The sequence below is a fragment of the Peromyscus maniculatus genome, chromosome 2 (assembly GCF_049852395.1).
Source record: "Peromyscus maniculatus bairdii isolate BWxNUB_F1_BW_parent chromosome 2, HU_Pman_BW_mat_3.1, whole genome shotgun sequence".
In the NCBI taxonomy this organism is placed as follows: Eukaryota; Metazoa; Chordata; class Mammalia; order Rodentia; family Cricetidae; genus Peromyscus; species Peromyscus maniculatus.
This window is the reverse complement of record NC_134853.1, coordinates 133592835-133610874: the sequence shown is the minus strand read 5'-3', so window position 1 is coordinate 133610874 and position 18040 is coordinate 133592835. Positions and strand designations below refer to the sequence as shown.

At 48.3% G+C, this 18040-nt stretch overlaps 1 protein-coding gene across 1 annotated transcript in view; it reads right to left on the bottom strand.

Annotated features, from left to right (window-relative positions):
• Window positions 1-18040, bottom strand: part of Trabd2b (TraB domain containing 2B) — a 202692-nt gene that overhangs the window by 183137 nt on the left and 1515 nt on the right. Inside the window, exon 2 of the mRNA XM_006986617.4 lies at window positions 16765-17325. Within this exon, the coding sequence (XP_006986679.1) occupies window positions 16765-17325 (561 nt within the window). The remainder of the gene's footprint in view (window positions 1-16764; window positions 17326-18040) is intronic.

Here is an 18040-nt window from a genome sequence, read left to right as displayed (position 1 = left end):
ACCGCAGTTTATAAATGTTGGTTCATTAATTGTGACAAATGTACCCTGTTAACATAAGATGCTAACGATGGGGGAAGTGGATGTGAGGAACACTCAGTACCATCCTCAAATAAGACTACAAATCAAAGCTGTTTTCCAGTCAAAGGTTTATTTCCAAAACACATTTGTTCGGTGAATGAATGTGCGGCAATAAATACTGCACAGATATCTTCGTTCGCTTTATGAGGATTTTTTGAGCAAACAGTCCAGCTCCTGAAGTCTGTTAAACATTGTCTGGGGCAGATCGTTTGCATGATCTCTTTGTTAACAATGCACTTGAACCGCTGTAAAGGCAGCCTCAGCCTAGCCCCTAACTGAACCACCAGTGGCTAAATGAGAGCGTGGGTCAATGACAAAAATAACAAAGCCTGCCCTCTTTGATGACGAGTCACCGTTTCCCATGCTCTCAAGCCCATCAGCCACAAGCATGCTGCCAAAGGCCCACTATGCACCTGAGCCTGGGCGGGGCTTCTCAGACAGCTTCTGCCATAGATGAGGGAATAAATGCAAGACTCTCTTCTGGGGTCAAATGCTGCAGTACTGACTACAAATGGCACAGGTGTTCAGAGCTGGGGCAGTCAAGGACGACTTCCTGTAGGAAGAGCAAGACTGAGCAACAAGACCTAGAGAGGGAGCATGTGTTCAGACTCCAGGGAGTGGTCTAATTAGAGCTATGGGGTCACCTAGATGGGCAGGAGAGGAGGAAGTCGGTAAATTGAGTTCAGGCCACTGGATGCAGGCCAGACCGGAAATGAGGCTTTCAGACCTCAAAGCACTTCTTCATTCTTCCTTGCCACATGCTGCTTGTGTCTTTGTCCCTTCCCCTAGTGACCAGTCAGCCTCCCAGGACAAGATGCTCTGTGGCTCATCTCAGCCTGTGCCAGAGCCCTGCGCATAGCAAGAGCTCTTAGCTAGTGGATGAAGACAAGAGGGAATTTAACAAGCAGACTCTAACCTAAGACACTGGGTCTTTACCCTTCACACAACAGGGAGGCCAGCCAGGCTTGCAGAAACACAATCAATTTCCCCACCTTGTCCCCGGTTTGTTTTCTTCATTTACCTTCCCAGACTTCTTACGAATCATTAGTGTACCTGTTTCCTGTCTGTCACCTCTCAGTCACTTGGCAAACATTAGCTGATGACCTGCTAGGTGCCCCGTATGTCCTAGGTACTAAGGATATGACAGCAGGGACAAAAGTCTCTGTGTTCATGGAGTTGACAGGGTGAGAAGCGATGTGCAGGTAAAACATACAGGAGGCCAACAGGTGATGGGTGCTGTGGGAGAAAAGGGGAAGCTGTTCGAGGGAATGACTTGTCGTTTTAGATGGAGTTATCAGGGGAGACTTCCATTGAGGACCTGTAGGAGATGCAAATGAGAATGTGCTCATTTGTGCTCACTGACAGTTCCTGTCATGCAACAGGCATAAAAGAATTAAAGATGTGTGTGTGTGTGTGTGTGTGTGTGTGTGTGTGTGTGTGTGTGTGAGAGAGAGAGAGAGAGAGAGAGAGAGAGAGAGAGAGCAAGGTTAGTCCATTGCTTTTTTTCTTTTATTTTCTCCTTCCTTCCTTCCTTTCTTACTTCCTCCCTCATTTCCTCCTTCCTTCCTTTCTCTTCCTTTTCCAGTGCTGGAGATAAAGCCTAGGACTTCTTTCGGTATGTTGCAAGCACTTGATAAGCCCCATCACCAGTTCTAAAATTCATTTATTTTAATTAAAAGTTTCAGTTTGAGCTAATCATCAGTTCACAGACAATTAGAAGATATGATGCCCTTTATTCAGTCTTCCGCAGTGACACTTCACTCACTGTGTCACAGTATCAAAACCAGGAAGTGGACAACTGTCATAATCCACTGATAAGGTTCAGGTGTCTCCAGTTTTATTGATGTTACTTAAGTATGTTAATGTGCAAGGCTGGCCCATTCAGTTCCAGGGAATATTAATGGGCACTTTCTCTTCAATGTCCAAGTTAAGGGGTCATTTGAAGGGTTGAGAGTCGGAGAAAAAGGTGGGTGAAACAACCATGGGTGGTCAGCCTGCCTGAGCTCTACTTATCTGGGCAACCATCTTGAAAAGTCAGCCATACTCACGGCCATCTGACATGGTGAAAACACAGTCAAAACTCTTTGGAAGTCCCCACAGTTGATGGGCAGAGACCTGACAGCCTCCACTGAAGCCCAAACTGTGCAGGATGGGAACGAAAAGCTGCAGAGGACTCAGAGAACAAGGGAAAGACAGGTTCCAGGAGACAGTGCAGGGGGAGGAAATGAGGAAGTCGTCCCTAAAGGTGCTTCTGGGGTTCTGGGTCAACATCCACAGGGAAAGTTAGAGGGATCTAAAGAAGAAACGATGAAGCCCCCCCCCCCCGCAGTTCAGCTGTAACTTTATGCACCATCTTGGACAAATTGTACCTCTGGACTTCACAGTCCTCACGTGAAGACTGAGAATGACCCCCTCATTCCACCCACTGTTATCATGTCAATGTCTGCATGCCTCGCCCCCAAATTTATCTGCAATGAGCACTCTTAGGAGGTAAGTTCTGGGGATGTGTGCACTGATGGGATTAGGGCTTTTATAAGGGACTAAGGAGACCTGAATTCTCCACGTGAGCACACACATGCCATCTGCGAAATAGGAAGTCACTCCTCATCAGTAATGACAGATGCAGACAACTAGGTCTTGGACTTCCCAGCCTCCAGACTAGACAGAAACATGTTTCTGTTGTTTCTGAGATATCCAGCCCAAGCTATTCTGTTAAAGCGGCACAAACAGACAAGCAAACATATAAGGTTGTACACAACAAAGAAAAGGAGAAGTAATTCTTTACAAAGCACAAGTGCTAGACCAATTGCCAAAACCAGATAGAAGGAACCCAAGCCAACGGCCAAGCCTGTCTGCAGTCTATGACTAGGATGCCTGGCTGGCTTGCTTGGGATTGAAAACACAGAATTTAGGTCAGCACACATAGAGGCTCTGGCTGTGTTTATAAGAAACAGAGAGTGTGTGTTCCTATTAAACGCCTTTGAATCCCAGTGAGAGTGGGAGACCCAGGGCTGTTTACGGCTTTGGATATTTACTTTTCTCATATACAAATCAGCTTGGGTGCCGTCAGAGCTGACGCCACCTCACACTGCGGCCCTCTGACGTCCTGGCTCCTCCCAATGGCCCACACATGGTTTGAATTTATTGGTTTTAGCAGATTTCATTTATATTGTGTGAGGATCGTGGAATGACCAGCAAACAGAAGCTCTGATCCATGCCCTGGAAAAAAACACAGAAGCATGAGGAAGAAGGCTGTCAGGAAAGGCTGGGAAGATCCCTTCCATGCAAGAAGCAGTTCTCCCTTATGGGCCACTGTGGAAACAAGGAATCGGTGGGATGCTCACTGTCTGTGTGGCCCCACCTGGAGATGGTCAGAGCATGAAAAGGGGAGAAGGCTTTCGGTGGCTAGAGCCACCCAAGCCCAAAGACCTGGTGCCCCAATAGAGCATGCAGGCAGGTGACTGCGAGCTTCTTGACTTCCAGAGTTGAACATCTGGAACTTCAGTGGTGCTGATGGGGTAAAGTGAGGAGGTGGTGGCTTTCTGCTTTTTCACTCACATACTCAGGAGATGATATAGAGATGTAGTTGCTGATTTTACACATAACTCCTGAGTATATGCTTGAAGTCAAGCCCTGAGGGAACCCAAAGTCATTTGATGAGGTTCCTATCCTCAAAGAACTTCAGTCTATTGGAGAAGTCAGAGCAGAAACACAGAACAGACAAAATGCTACTTTCCAGTGGGGTTAGAGCCAACTGAGGAAGTGGCTTTTCAGGAGGGGTGCAGTTTTGGGTTTACCAATCTCACACCATTAAAGAGGCTCAGCTAAGGGAAAATCTGCCCTAGTACACACCATCAGATTCATAACCAGTGTGCGTATTCTGTGTGGATGGCAGGCCTTCCAGTGTCCCACCTCAGCTCAGGCAGCATTCAACTCACTGCTATTTTGAACAGGTGACATTCCTCTCAACCTGCTATCAAACAAATCCTGTGAAATTCGGGGATTAGGTGAGCCCCTGTGGCTGTGTTAGAAATGGTAGCCTGAGTGCCAAGCTTTCCTCCAAAGGCCCTGTAATAAATATGCTTAGTTGGACTCATTCAGACACCAGCCAATCTAAGTGCAAATATAACCGAGAGTTCCAGAAGCTGGGATTCCCCAGTCTGGGACAGCAGTGGACACATTCTGGATCCAATAGGTCAGGTGAGAGATCCTCATGGTATAGAGGCTTTCTCAGGCCAATGGGCTTGGGAATGTACAGGTAACCCAGGATGAGGTGTTCCAGTCTGAGACCCATGAATAAGTGAACCAGTGAGCCAGTCATTAACTGGAAGAAACCTGAATGGCAGAACACAATAGTGGGGAGAGCGTTCCTGCCAATGCACCCTGATTGCCGGGACTCTACAGTGTGGCCACTTGTGTCTCTATATTGATGTCTCCCTGTGGCTCCTACTAGTGTGTTCTACGTGGTGAGTCATGACATTACCTCGATCTGGATTAGCAGTCTCACCACCATATCACCCCATACATGCAGCTGCTTCTGAACCTGGGGATCGCCCCTGGTCCTTCGGTGCTGAGCTCAGGTGGTCTCAGACTAAAGCCAAGCCAAGAATTCACGGTGGCTGGGGTGTTTGCTGTGTTCAGTGGAACATCTGCAACCATCAAAATCTGGATCACAAGGAGTCAGGCTCAGCCCTTTTGGAAGCAGCCATAGGACCTCTAGATGACCTAAGCCCTAGTCAAGCCCCTGCCATCTGCAGACAGGTGGTACTTAAGAGTAACAGACAGGTGGGGCACAGCGTTCTGTGAAGCTACTTCGGCAGCTCTCCTAGAGAGTCCTCAGGGTGGCACTCTGTCACAGTTCCTGACTCCCATGCCACACGGCGCCTCAGAGCAGCATCCTAGGCATCCACACCACCAGTTGCTATGGATGTGAAGTTTCCGTGTCCTCTGCACTCTCGCCCTGAGCACGCCTGCCATCACTTGCCTGTGAGGTTCAGCCTCTACTCTTAGTCTGAGTTCTAGCCCCCTCACCCCATTGCTGGCAAGCAGGCTCCCTTGCTCCCTCCTTGTCAGAGCCACAGCCTACCCCAGGATGATGGAACTCGGCAGCCTCTCAGCCCTCTGTCACCACTTACTTGTCGTACTTTGAGTCTCAGCAGACACACACACACACACACACACACACTCTCCTCCTCTGGAGCACATTTCCTTTTTCCATGAGATGCAGAGAGGGTGACACCGGCTCCACAACCAGACTTGTCCAGTTCCAACTCCAGACGCTCTGTTTACTTGCTGTGTGACTCCAGGCAAGTGAACCATCTCTCTGAGCCTCTTTCGTGACCCACGGAGTGGGATTCGATCTACCTGAAACCTGTTTTGAGGATGAAGTGGGGCAGTGCACATAAAGGACGGTGAGCTGAGAGTATTAGTATTCACACTTCTATTGTGACCTCAACTCCTTCCCTCTCCACCAGCCCCGCGGTCATCTTGAACCCCGGAACCTGGAATTGAGTCTGGCACAGGGCAATTCCCAGGAGTATTTGCCAAGCAAGAGTGAAAAAAAAAACACAAATAGATGAAGCATATTTTAATAACTAATCCTGTTGACTAAGTACATCCAGGGTACTTCTCTTTCGGAAAAAGCAAAAGAGGAAACTATACATGGCTGAGCACTGCTGAGAGCAGAGAGCTCTTGTTATTAAAGTCACATCGGGCTTTGCCCCCAGCCCTCCCAGGAACTCTGAGCTGATGCTGTTTATTAACACCCACTTGTCTAAGCAATGGAGATACAGGATGATTAGACAAGAAAGAGTCCCCCTCCCCCATCACCCTCATAACCCAGACACGGCTGAGTCTTCAGCCTGAACTTCTCCAAACCTCCTTTCAGTCCATCCCTGTTCTAGGGAACAACCCGAGACCAGGCAAGGCTGAGCCAGAATGGATTTGGTCAGATCTTGCATACCACTGATGGTCATGACTATGTTCTGGGATGGCCAGACCACATAGTTCCCATCAGGCTGACCAACCAAACCCAGCGTGTGAGCATGGGAGACCATGGGACAGAGAACTGTCTTTAGTTTAAGATAGGCTTCCCAACCTCAGTACACAGGCAGCCCTACAGGAGACTAGTAGTTTAACTAAAATGACCACTAGACCATCTCAGCTAACACTCTTAGCTCATAGGCATCACTGAGACCTCACAGCAACCTGGGTGGGGCACATGTGAGCCCCATGGTTTTCACCCAGTCATAGCAAGGGACTCCAGTCCAGCTTCTAGATTAAGGCATCAAAACATCTAAGCCTAAATCTAGGTGTCCTCCTTTGTATAATTTATTCTCAATTTCCTTAAAAAGGGGGAAATACAGCACTGGAGAGGCAGAAAGCAGGCCAGCCTGGTCTACAAAGTGAGTTCCAGGACAGGCAGGGAGACACAGAGAAACTCTGTCTGAAAATGAAAAAAAAAAGGGGGGGGGGAAATTATGCCTCCCAGGACTGTTTTTGGAATGTACTATGCTAAACCTGAGGCCTAGCACACAATATCAGGGTGTCTATCTTGAGAGCTGGCGAGAAAGGGGCAAAGACAAAGCAGGGGGTGGGGGTGGGAAGGATTTTCTTACGCCTGTTTTCTACATTTTCCCATCCTGGCACCTTTGCTGAACTGGCACCTTCTTCCCGGACTACCCTTTCCATTCCCATTTCTAAAAGCACTTCAAAGCCACCTCTACCAAGAGGCTGGCATTCCTTTCTCACCACCCTCCCAGCAAAACTATTCTGATGGAAGCCAAGAACATAAAATCATCTCCAAGACCAAGCAGCTGGCCTCAGCATGGGGACTCGACTGCTGGGTCAACTAAACATCCCAGTCAAGATCAAGCACAATGACTGTTGTGACTGGAGGAGTCCCAAAGTGTATCAGTTTACCCAACCCATGACCAACCCATAGCCCTTCAACCTGCATATAGAGCCTGGTACTCAAAACTGCCATAGTCTAGTGATGCCACAGCCACACCACTGGGGACCAGGGGACACACCCATAGTCCCAATACCTGGCCTGAGTGACTAGAAAACAAATCTGATACCATTCCTGAGCTCAGTGACCACATTGTGGGAGAGGGGGGTGCATGAAGCCACATAGGGGAAGGGACTGGGATAATGCCCTAGCTGTTTTAGGACAGAAGGAAAAGCTCTAGATGCTACTGGAACATAAACAGTTGGAAGGACCATTGACAAGTAGATTTTTGTCACGTCTCAAACTTAAGGCCAACCAGCTCAAAGAAAAGAACCATATGGGAAATAAGGCTTTTAAAACAAGCCAGATTTCTAATCGGCCTTTCTCCACTGTTTCTTTATCACTAAGTGAGTCTTTCCAATAGGACCCAAGGCTTAAATGACTAAGAGTCTCACAGGCACATTAAGTCAATGGAGATAACATACAGCAGAAAACATTAAATACCCCTGATAGGGTGGAAGGAGGGGACTGGGTAGGGTTGGGGGGTGTTGGCTTTATATTTACACTAGGGATTTGGGGAGGGGCTGTACTCTCCTCTCCTGTGAAATGGAACTCAGGGGTGCCTCCTGGCTCCTGGAGGTGTCCTGCAGTCAGGAGTGGGAGGGGGGTACAGTGTATACTGTGTCCTCAAGCCTCACAGCAGGCTCATTTTCAGGCCTTTCTTTGCCAGGAAAAGGAAGCACTCCCCAAAAACATACATGTGCACACACCATTGTGTGTGTTCTTCATTCCCATACATCTAGCACATATCATGTGTGCACAGTAGGAGGGAGCTGGAAACGATTTTTCCAGAAAAATCATTCACTGTGATTTTATAAATGAAAAACCAAACACTATACTACAGTAGTTCGGACCAATCAGTGCTCACAGCACATCCCACGAAGCTGATAGATGAGGAAACCAAGACCAAGACAGATTGTAGAACCTGCCTGGGGTTGTCTGTGGTCCTAATAAGCATATGGAAGGCTTCCCAATGAAGGGGGCTCCTGAACGGAATCTGTCCCATGGTGTGTAACTTTAAGAGGAATGAATATGGGGTTCTGAGGGAAAAATCTACCAGATTGCTGCTGAGAATGAGGGAAAACCAGGGAGTCTTATGCAAAGAACACAAGTTCACAAGTCCCAGCAAATGGGAAGGGAATTTTCAATGTGTCTTCCTGACCTTCTTCACCCAGTGGGTTGGAAAGAAAGGAGTGGGAATAAAAGGTAAGCAAGCCTGGGTGCTCGGGACAGAGAGATGTACATGATCACCACCTGCAGGACAGGGGATGTTGGTGAGGTGCTGGCAGGTGTCCCCTGGGACAGTACGGAAGAAAAAACAGCTCCAGCAACAGGTGTAGAGGACAGACATCCCAAGGCCAAGGCTGTCCTGCAGAAATGGCCCTGGGGCCCAGGCATTTATGAGCCCCCTCTGATGACTTCTGGCTCTCTTTAAAGGTAGCCAGGCATTCAGAGTGGGCCAAGTCCAATTTACTCATCAGTCCTTCCAAAACACCATGCAAATAGCCCGCCACATTGTTGCACCTAAACTACTAAACTGTGGTCATATGATGTCATTCCATAACCCGGTGACCAAGGATAAGACTTTCTACGGAGCAGCATTTGTTTAAAGCGTCCAGGATTTTAACAAGGACAGTCCATTCAAGTGAGAAGGAGCTAGCTAGACAATAAAAACTGGGAAGGGGCCCACAAGTAGCAGGGAAAGCATAAGATGATGTGTGAGGCTATGACCAGGGACTGTAGTGATGGGGGGGGGGAGAGAAACCAGTACAGCTCAACATCACTGGAGCCCCCAAACCAAGAGTATCAAATTAGATGTTTGGACATGAAAAGATGTTATGGACAGACGAGCTCAGGCACTTCTAGTGGTGTGTGTGTGTGTGTGTGTGTGTGTGTGTGTGTGTGTGTGTGTTTTGATCACAAATGGCAAACAAAGAAGAGAAAACAACAAAATATTCTAGGATGCAGAATGATGAGTCTAAGAGAGATTCATGGATGCCAGGGACAGTGCTGAGGGCATGGGACACATCTCAGGTAGAAAGTCTGAGACACAGAAGCTGGGATAGCCTCAGCTTTTAGATAATATAGCCAACACCCAGCCACAGGCTAACCCACAGAGGTGGGCTTCAACCTAGAGCATACTCGCTCAAATTTGCAATCACTTGTGAATACATGTTGGACTAGGTTAGAATCAGGGAAGAAGGTCTGTCCAAGTAATAAAGTCAAATACAGAAGTGCTGAAAGAATGTCATAAAATTCCACAATGAATGCCATGGAGGGAAACGCTACACGTGGCATGGTCATAAAAGAAATCTCTGGGCCAAGTCTTCACCAGTTCACACCTGACAGCATTCTCGGAAGACTTCCCGGAAGAGGTGCAGCTTTGAGCTGAGCCTTGAAAATCAAAAATTGGGGGAAGCTGAAGCAGAAGAGAAAAGTAGGAAATTCCTGGAGAGGGAGGGGGCCCAGCAGAAGCCACAGTGTTTCCAAGCTTGGGGCAGGATATACTGCATAGATTTAGAAGCCTGCAGATCCTGGAGGAGCAGCCTGGCGAGACGGCTTGGCAGGCACGAAGCAGAGCTGAAGGCTGGGCCACCGGCTGCCTGTGGATTAAGTGGGTGGACAGAGAGCCAGTGATGGGAGATAAAAGGGAGTGAAGTGGATAATATTTAGAAGCAAATTCAAGGGGGAAAGAACGTCAGCCGTTGGGCTGGCAGCTGAGGGTGCCTGCCAGCATTCTTCAGTTTCCTCCCTAAGAAAGCTGCTTTACCAGGCAACCTCTTTCTGGCTTTGAGAGAAGTCCAAATGGGAACTATTAACAAAGGCACGCGCTCAGTTTTATCTCCATCAGAAAGTGCTTTGGCGGTAAGGAAGGCTTTCTCTGGGCTGGGGAGTGAAGAGCGGCTTGGGGGAAGGAGATCCGACATGCTTGCAGATGGGGCTTCTTGGAATTCTTGAGAAATGGCCCCTTCCAACTCCAAGATTTTAGAAGTCTGTGTTGATGAGCTGAAAATGCTTCAAAGCTAAGAGGCTAGGATTTCATGACGTGAAGATTCTTCCGGTCCAAAAAATGTCTCAGAGCTGAAGGTTCTAAGATTTCACCATTCTCTGGTTCTCCGAGCCTCAGAGTTAGGGCTCCTGGGTAGAGAAGTCCTGAGCCTGGAAGTTTTTCTATGAATTTCTGATTCAAGCGTCATCACCTCCAGCTTTGGGAACTAGTTGTCCTTTGACGGAGGTGTCTAAGCTGTCCTGTGTTTCTGCTGCTGAGTCTGCCACCCAAACCTCGGTCCCCCATTCAGACACAGATCAAGGTCTGGATCAATCAGGTCACAGAGACAAGACAGACAGAGCCTGCAGCAGGGCTTCCCCCTCCCCCTGCAAATTGCTCCCTGGACCCAGAAACAATCCATATGTACACATGAGACAGGGTCACTGGAAGGACTGACCCACTATATGACAGAGATTCCCAGAACAGCACCTGGCCACATGGCTGTGGGTGGGAGGCACAGGACGGGTGGTGGGCTGAAGTATAGGAAACACTGCTTTCCAGGTCTAATCTAGAGATACATGAAGCCACCAGGGGCAGCCTGTGCTGAATCAACCCTGGACCAAGAACATCAGAGAGAAGACAGTCCGTATAGCCTAAGGTCCGCCCAGAGTATCCAGTATCCCTCCACCCTAAGAAGAGCACTGAGGTCTCACAGAAGGCCAGCTGAAGAGCCCAGCAGTGCGGACTGGAGAGCTGCCTGCTGCAGAAGCTCAGAGAGGCCCCAGCCCTCAGGAGCAGGCATTCTTGGAGAATCCGAGAGATAGTGACTGGTTCTGAAAGCCTTTAGACTTGTGACAGGACACAGAAGGAAGAGCAGGGTCTCTCATTGTGAAGGGTGAAGAACCAGGATGCAGGAACCACTAATATTCAGATGCTGTGGAGCTGAGTTTCCACTCTGTAAAACAGGATTGGTAACACCTACCTTTCAGGGTACAAAAGCAACAAATACTCTTAGGTAGTGAGCTCTCGGCAGGCTAAAACCTATGCCGTTCATTTCCAGGTCCCTGGCCCAGATCCTGCACTGCACTGCACTGTGACTGCTCTGTTCGTGAGTGAAAAGGTGAAGGGAAGAGGGGATTCTTAATAAAGGAGAGGATCAAGCCTGGGCAGGGGTCAAGCAGGCTATGCCACACCAGCTGAGAGCTGCTCTCTGCTTTGCAGACTAGCAGGAGGATCCCCCACCCTCACCCCACTCCCGGGAACCACCAGCTTCCTGATAGGTAGGCATTAGCCAGGGTCCACCAAGGACAAGCCTGCCAAAGATGGATAAGTCAGGCTTAAAGTTGTGGTGTAGGTTGGCTCGGGCCCTCTAAGATATGGGGCCAGACCCGAGAATTACAGAAGGAAGAACTTGCTTGGTTGACACTGGAAACTGCCTAGCCCAATACTGCCATGGAACAAAGGAGACAACTTAGGCCCATGGAGGAAAAATGATTAGTCTAAAGTCATTGGCAGGGGAGAAATGGAGTGCTTGCTTTGAATCAGAACTCCCTGCGCTATGTATTCAATGTCTGTGTCTTTCCAAAGTTCACATGCTGACACCTAACCCCCAGAGTGACCAACTAAGGGATGGTGGGGCTCTGAGACAAGATTGGCTCATAATGACAGAGCCTTGGGAATGACTGACCTAGCAAAGAGGCCCGAGGGAAGTCACTACTCTCTCTTATCCCTTGTCACCATGTTAGGGTTCAGAGAAGTCCCATCTACGAAGAATGAGCCTTCATTTCATACTGAATTTTCTGTTATCTTGATCTTTACCTTCACAGCCTCCAGAATCATAAGCGGTGTTTACAAATGACTTAGTATAAGGTGTCTTGCCACAGTATCTCAGAGGGTTAAAGACAACTCCCTTGACGATTTTGCTATTTTGTGTCCCGGTAGGAAGCAATGCAGCTGTTAATGTTTATGAGAGGGGATGCATTGCGGTGGTTTATGCCACCTTCCTTCATACATTCATTTACTCTACCATGCTGGGTTACAAAAGCGGACAAAGGATGCATATCATAGTTGCTGACCATCAGTCATTCATCATTCTGCAAATATTTATAATGCACTTCCTACCTGTTGATGAACCAGGCACAGATAACTATATGTAAACTCAGAGACCTTCTGCATTCAACTGCACAAGCTTAGCCTCAGTCAGGGGGCTACCTTCACTATAGTTCTGTGGGAAACTGATGATGAATTCCAGGGAGATGGTACCCAGAATGTCTTTGGAAACTCCTCTTTTAGAAATACCTTAAGATTCAATTTATAATCAAGAGAAAAAAAATTTCAGTACTTTTAAATCATTTTTCTTTTTGTATTTTATATTTTACTTTATCAATAATGATACAACACACACACATACCCCTATACATGCATACATATATATACATACACAGACACAAACTCACCAGATAATGTCATGAACTATGAAAAAACAAAATCAGTCCACCTTTTAGATGCCTAAAGAGCATGGGTTTTAGCAAAGGACATTCTTGAGTCCATTGGGCCTGTCTATGTAACCACAGTCAATGATCTTTTTCGAGTCTCAATTTACAATAAATATGACAATAAAGCTTTTAGCACTTCCCTGGGGACTAGAGCTAATATTTGAGGTCCTTTGAGGTCCAGTGATGCCCCCCATACCCCCAAAGACAGAGCTCAGTAATTGATTTTATGATTTCTAACTCCCAGAGGAAGAGACTAAGAATTTCATGAATATTGTGTATACTTTTAGCAGGTATGCTCCAGAGTTAGGGTTCTTGGACACTAGAGAGTACCAGTGCACGTTGGTAAGACACAGCAATGGGCAGAACAGCGTGATCCTTGTTTTCTTACCTAACCTGGAAAGCCTCTCCAACTCAAGTGTTCTCAACCAGTGCCTCCACCACACAGTGTGAGTGGTCAGAAGTGGGGGAAGGACTGAGAATCCTGCTGTGGTCCTCAACCTTCCTGATGATGCTGTGACCCTTTAATTCAGCTCCTTGTGTTGTGGTGACCCCCCAACCATAAAAGTATTTTTGTTGCTACTATATAACTGTAATTCTGCTACTGTTATGTATCATAATGTGAATATTTTTTGGAGATAGAGGTTTGTCAAGAGGGTGTAACCCACAGGTTGAGAACCGCTGCCCCAGAGGGAGTAGTGGCAACCAGCCCCAGTCCCTGGAAGCAGCAAACAGAACTGTTAAGGATCTCCAGCTTCTAAGACTGCCATAAGATCTGGCCCAAAGGCTTAAGCATCCCAAGCTCTCCAAAGCAGGGGCTTGCCACCTTCACATTCTTTGTAGCACTAGGGGCTGAATCTAGTACCTAAGTACTTCGTGTGCAGCAAGTACCTGTCACTAAGCTCTATATCCCTCGCCCTCTTTTTACTTTTGTACTTTGAGACAGGATCTCACTAAGTTGCCTGGGCAGACTCTGAACTTAGTCTGTAGCCCAGGTAGGCTTGAACTTGTGATTTCCTGTGTCAGCTTCCTGAAAAGCTGAGATTATGGGACTGTGCCAACAGGCCTGGTTCCCCACCACCCCTCCATAGTCCAGTTTTGATTTGTTCAGCAGAGGTTGGACAGTGGATACGGCACACCCACTTCTCATGTAGCCCTCTTCTTCCCCTGCCCTGGAATCCACTAAGACTCCCTGCCAGGCACAGAAACTACATATAGGAAGTTCTTCGGTCATTTAGAGTCCCCACAGACTGGCTCTGTTCCTTATTAGCCATGTGGCCTTGGGCAAGTCATTCAACCTTTCTTGGTGCCCACCTTAGAAAGCCAAAGGGTTACAAGGAGAATTCAGTGAAATGGAAATGCGCGTGGAGCTTCCTGCTGGGTGCCTGGCACGTGCAATTGATTAGAATGGTCCTATGGAATGTCAGGGCTGGAAGGGGCTTGAAAGATGACCTAATCCTGGTGTCTGATTTCACAGGCAGAGTGAACTGAGCACAAGGAAAGGAACTGACTTGCCCAAGGTCACATGGTAAAAACCTTAGTGATACTGAATCTAGCACCTTGAGTTTATTTTTGAAATCAAAGGTCAAAACCTGTCATGAGACCTGCTTGCTCTTCCTGCAAGCTGAAGAGTTACCAGTTTTCTAAGCTCCCTGATTTGGTCCTCCTGATCCATAAGTCTAATTTAAACTTTCTTTCTCTACTTATCAAGCAAAAATACATATTTCTACCAAGAAAAAAAAATACATAACGTACCTCAAATCATTAAAATTAAAAGTAAAATCTCAGACCTTAGCATAAAAGTAGTCTTTTAAGCTTTTTCCTCATCTTCCTCACTCACTGCCCACCCCCGATTTTTGCAATAACAGTAATGCTTTGAGGAAAGAAAGAATAAAAATCTGATGCACATAACAGATATTTCAGTACAATAACGCATCACAGATGTTCCTATCAAACTGTGCATGCATGTATGCACACAATTTTACTGAGAAAGCAGTTGTATTTCTGACTGTCAGGTTGAGGATCCCAATGACCTCTGCCCAGGTTCTGGATTCCGCTTTTTCCCAGTTAGCCCATTGCTGCCCAAAAGGATGAAGGAGAGGTTTCATCACCTCCTTCCAAAATGATATCAGGACAAATTGGTGCCGTCAGGCTCTCGGGCAGGTGGTGAAGGGTGTGCAGATTAGGAAATGAGAGGACTCCTGTTTTCTTTTGCCTGAGACTTGTTTTCTACAGCCCTTTCAAGAAGCTGGACCCAAGAACAATTTGAAGAGCGGGCCCAGGCTGGTGATGGGGTGGGAGTGTTTTTGCAACAGAAACTGGAGTCTGTTTGATCTTCAAACATGGGCTTTGGAGATTGTCAGCGGGCTCCTTGCTGGCCGATGAACGGCTCTCAGTAACTTTTCCTAAAACATAAGCTCACACACTTTGCAGCAAATGTTTTCAACCCACCAGAGCCGTCATTTGGTAGAACAGCAGTGTTTCCAGACCCCCGAAGAAAGATAGTTTTGTTGTTTTAAGAGAGACAGATTAAAGCCAGGGACTGTTTAACCAGAGAGCTCCAATGCTCCCTTCAGGCCTTGTCAGGTTCCTCTGTTGTTGGTTCAAAGAGGGTGTTGAGAGTGATAGTGGATCCCCCACCTCCCAAAACTAAAATAGATATCTATGGAGGCCAGACATGAGGAATATGGGCAGAGAGACCGCCCACAAAACTGCCTCCAAAATGAGATGGGCGGGCAGTGAGTGCTGGGGGCCCCTCGACCACTGATAATATCAGGTCACGAGGCTGGCAAGGGGAAAGTCACTTCAGAAGAGGAGAGCCGCTCTGTTCAGAGGGCTCCGCGCTGGGGCAGAGAATACACAGGATTTTCCCCGTGGAGATGGAGGCAGGCGTAGTCAGAACCCTGCAGGGCGTGACTAACTGCCCCAATATTCCTGCCACCGGGCCCTCTGGGTAAGGACTCCACAATTATGGGAGAGCCAGCAGGAGAACTCACAAACCCGCCTTTCATTTGGCCGGCAAATCAATCTGGCTTCTTACCTCCCTGGGGACAATATTGCATTTCCCCTGGAAAAACAAAGGCCAGAGATCTAGGAAGGGGGATCAGCTTCAGCAGCCGTTTCCCTGGTGAGGAGCTTGCAACATCTCTGGAGCAATTGAGTCTGATTCCAGGGACAGAGTCTGGGGTCTACTCATTTTATGAGTCCATCTCCTTAATGATGAGCACGCACGTCTTGTGGTCACATTTCACTTACAGCACCAACCCAGACCCTGTATTGGGGCCTCCTTGTAGGAGCCACAAGCCAGGAGTTCCCATCCTGGGTTGACAGCCCTGTTCTCTAAGCACACATGTGAACTTATTGTTCCCAGGGCCTCAGAGATGAGTTGGGGACCAGTGAGTCGCGAATGACCTCTGTCCATAGGCAGGCTTTTAAAGACATTTTGCTGGGTCAGGTCTCTGACAGCCAGAGACTTTAAACCTCTTAAAAACCCTCCCTTCTCCCCTACTCCCTAGGTTCAGAAATCAGAACTGTCAACCTTAAGCAAACACATTTCTCTGAAATTATTACCCCTAAACTCTCCTTGCTGACTGGATGCTCCCCCAGTGTTAAGGAGGCAGCTCCGGAGTCACAGACCTTAGCAAAGGCTCTGGGAAATGGTGAAGAACTCAGGATTAACCAGCAAACTAGTGCCATGTCCACAATACCTTCCCTGCCAGCACAACCTAGGCACCATGGCCTCCACCTCCATATTGTTTCTGTAATAGACACACTCACAGGTGAGTGTCCAAACAACCTCAGGACAGCTCTGTGCTCAAAGTCCCCAGGGCCTGGGGAAGCCTGCTGCAAATGGGCATCTCCCTCTCTCTGTTTTGTATCACTCTGATGCTCCCGGGGAAATTCTTTCTGCTCAGGCAAGCACAGCAGGTGGAGAGTGGATATCCCCAACAGGGGAACCACTGAAATGGAAAGAAACACCCAAACTTTGGCACGTAGTAGTTTCCCCTGACCCCAACAAAGCAGCCCAGTGCTGTCCCAGGGCCAGAGAGATGCTTTTGCTTGGGGCAGAGAGTGGAGGGTGGGTTGTAGGGGGGATGGGAACCAGCCCTGGCTGTCTGTTGGAGCATGACAAAGATCAGAGACCAGGATCAAGATACTGGGGGGGCTGCTGGCTAGGCTGGTGTGTGGGTTCCTACCTGGGAGAAGTTGAGACCATTGAGGGGATGGCATTGCTCCTCAACCCGCTCCACAGCCCCAGTGCTCTTCCTCATCTTCTCGGCCTGCTGGGCCAGGTAGAGGTCCAGCACAGGCACGCCTCGGGAGCGCACATCTGTCTCCGTGAGTGAGTTCACCATGAGCATCACCCACACTGGCCTCTTGCGCTCCCAGTTGCCAGCGATGGCATTGAACAGGTAGTCAGCATACAATCCTTTGCCGCGCTGTGCTGGTGTCATCCACGAGGGCATCATCAGCTTCACGTAGTCCAGGTGGCGCTTCAGGCGCCAGTAGAGCTCTCTGGGCAGCACATCCTGCAAGTTCTCGCCGTGGGGCAGCAGCTGGCAGCTGGCCAGGGCTGAGATGGTGTAGGGATCTGTCAGATCCAGCTCAAAGTAGACACGGGTGCTGGCCTGGAAGGCTGCTTTGGAATTATCAGGGATGAAGTCCCAGACTCGGGTGTATGGAACATGGATGGTGCCAAACAAGTAGGCTGGGGGATGGCGCCGAATAGTCCACAGGAAGGAGTTCAGGTCCCTCTGCTACAAGGAGAGAGGAGAGGAGAGGCAGATCAGTGAGGCCAAAGGTAGCAGAGCAGAGCCAGGTTGGCACAGAGAGGTGGCAGGGGCAGATGGGGCCAGAAGGCAGAGGCCCAGTGGCAAAACTTTTAGCTTTACAAGCTGAGAGCTCCACATTCAAATGCTGGCTTTGCCCTATCTTAATTGAATAATTCGCACTACATCGTTTCACTTCCCACAGTCTCAGTTTCTTCTTCTGTAAAATGGGGGTGAGAATGAAAGCCACTGGTAGGACTGAAAACCAGAACATACATAGCTGAAGCCCTCCGAGTGGTGCCAGGCACAGAGGAAATGGGCAATGAAGGGAGGCTCTCTTTATGACTGGCTTTCACTGTGAAAGCCAAGGACTGCCACACCACCTGAGAACATTCATGCTTGGCCAAGCCAAACCTTCACCAGTAGTGTTTCATGTAAAGGGTGGGGAGAGGGGGGGACCAAGAGTCCTGCTCTGGCAAGGAAAGCGGAAGTCATATAACTTTTAAATACAGCCATTAGAAGACACATGCCAAGAGCACTCTGAAAGCAGAACACCTATTAAAAATAGCACACCTATTCCAACAGTTACTTCCCATTCATCCGGGTGGGTAAGGGTTCCTTCTTGGAGGGCACTTCTGGAGTGCTAGCTACTTTGCTCCACTTGCTGAGACCATAGATGAGGAAGTGTTTTAAAAACCTTGCA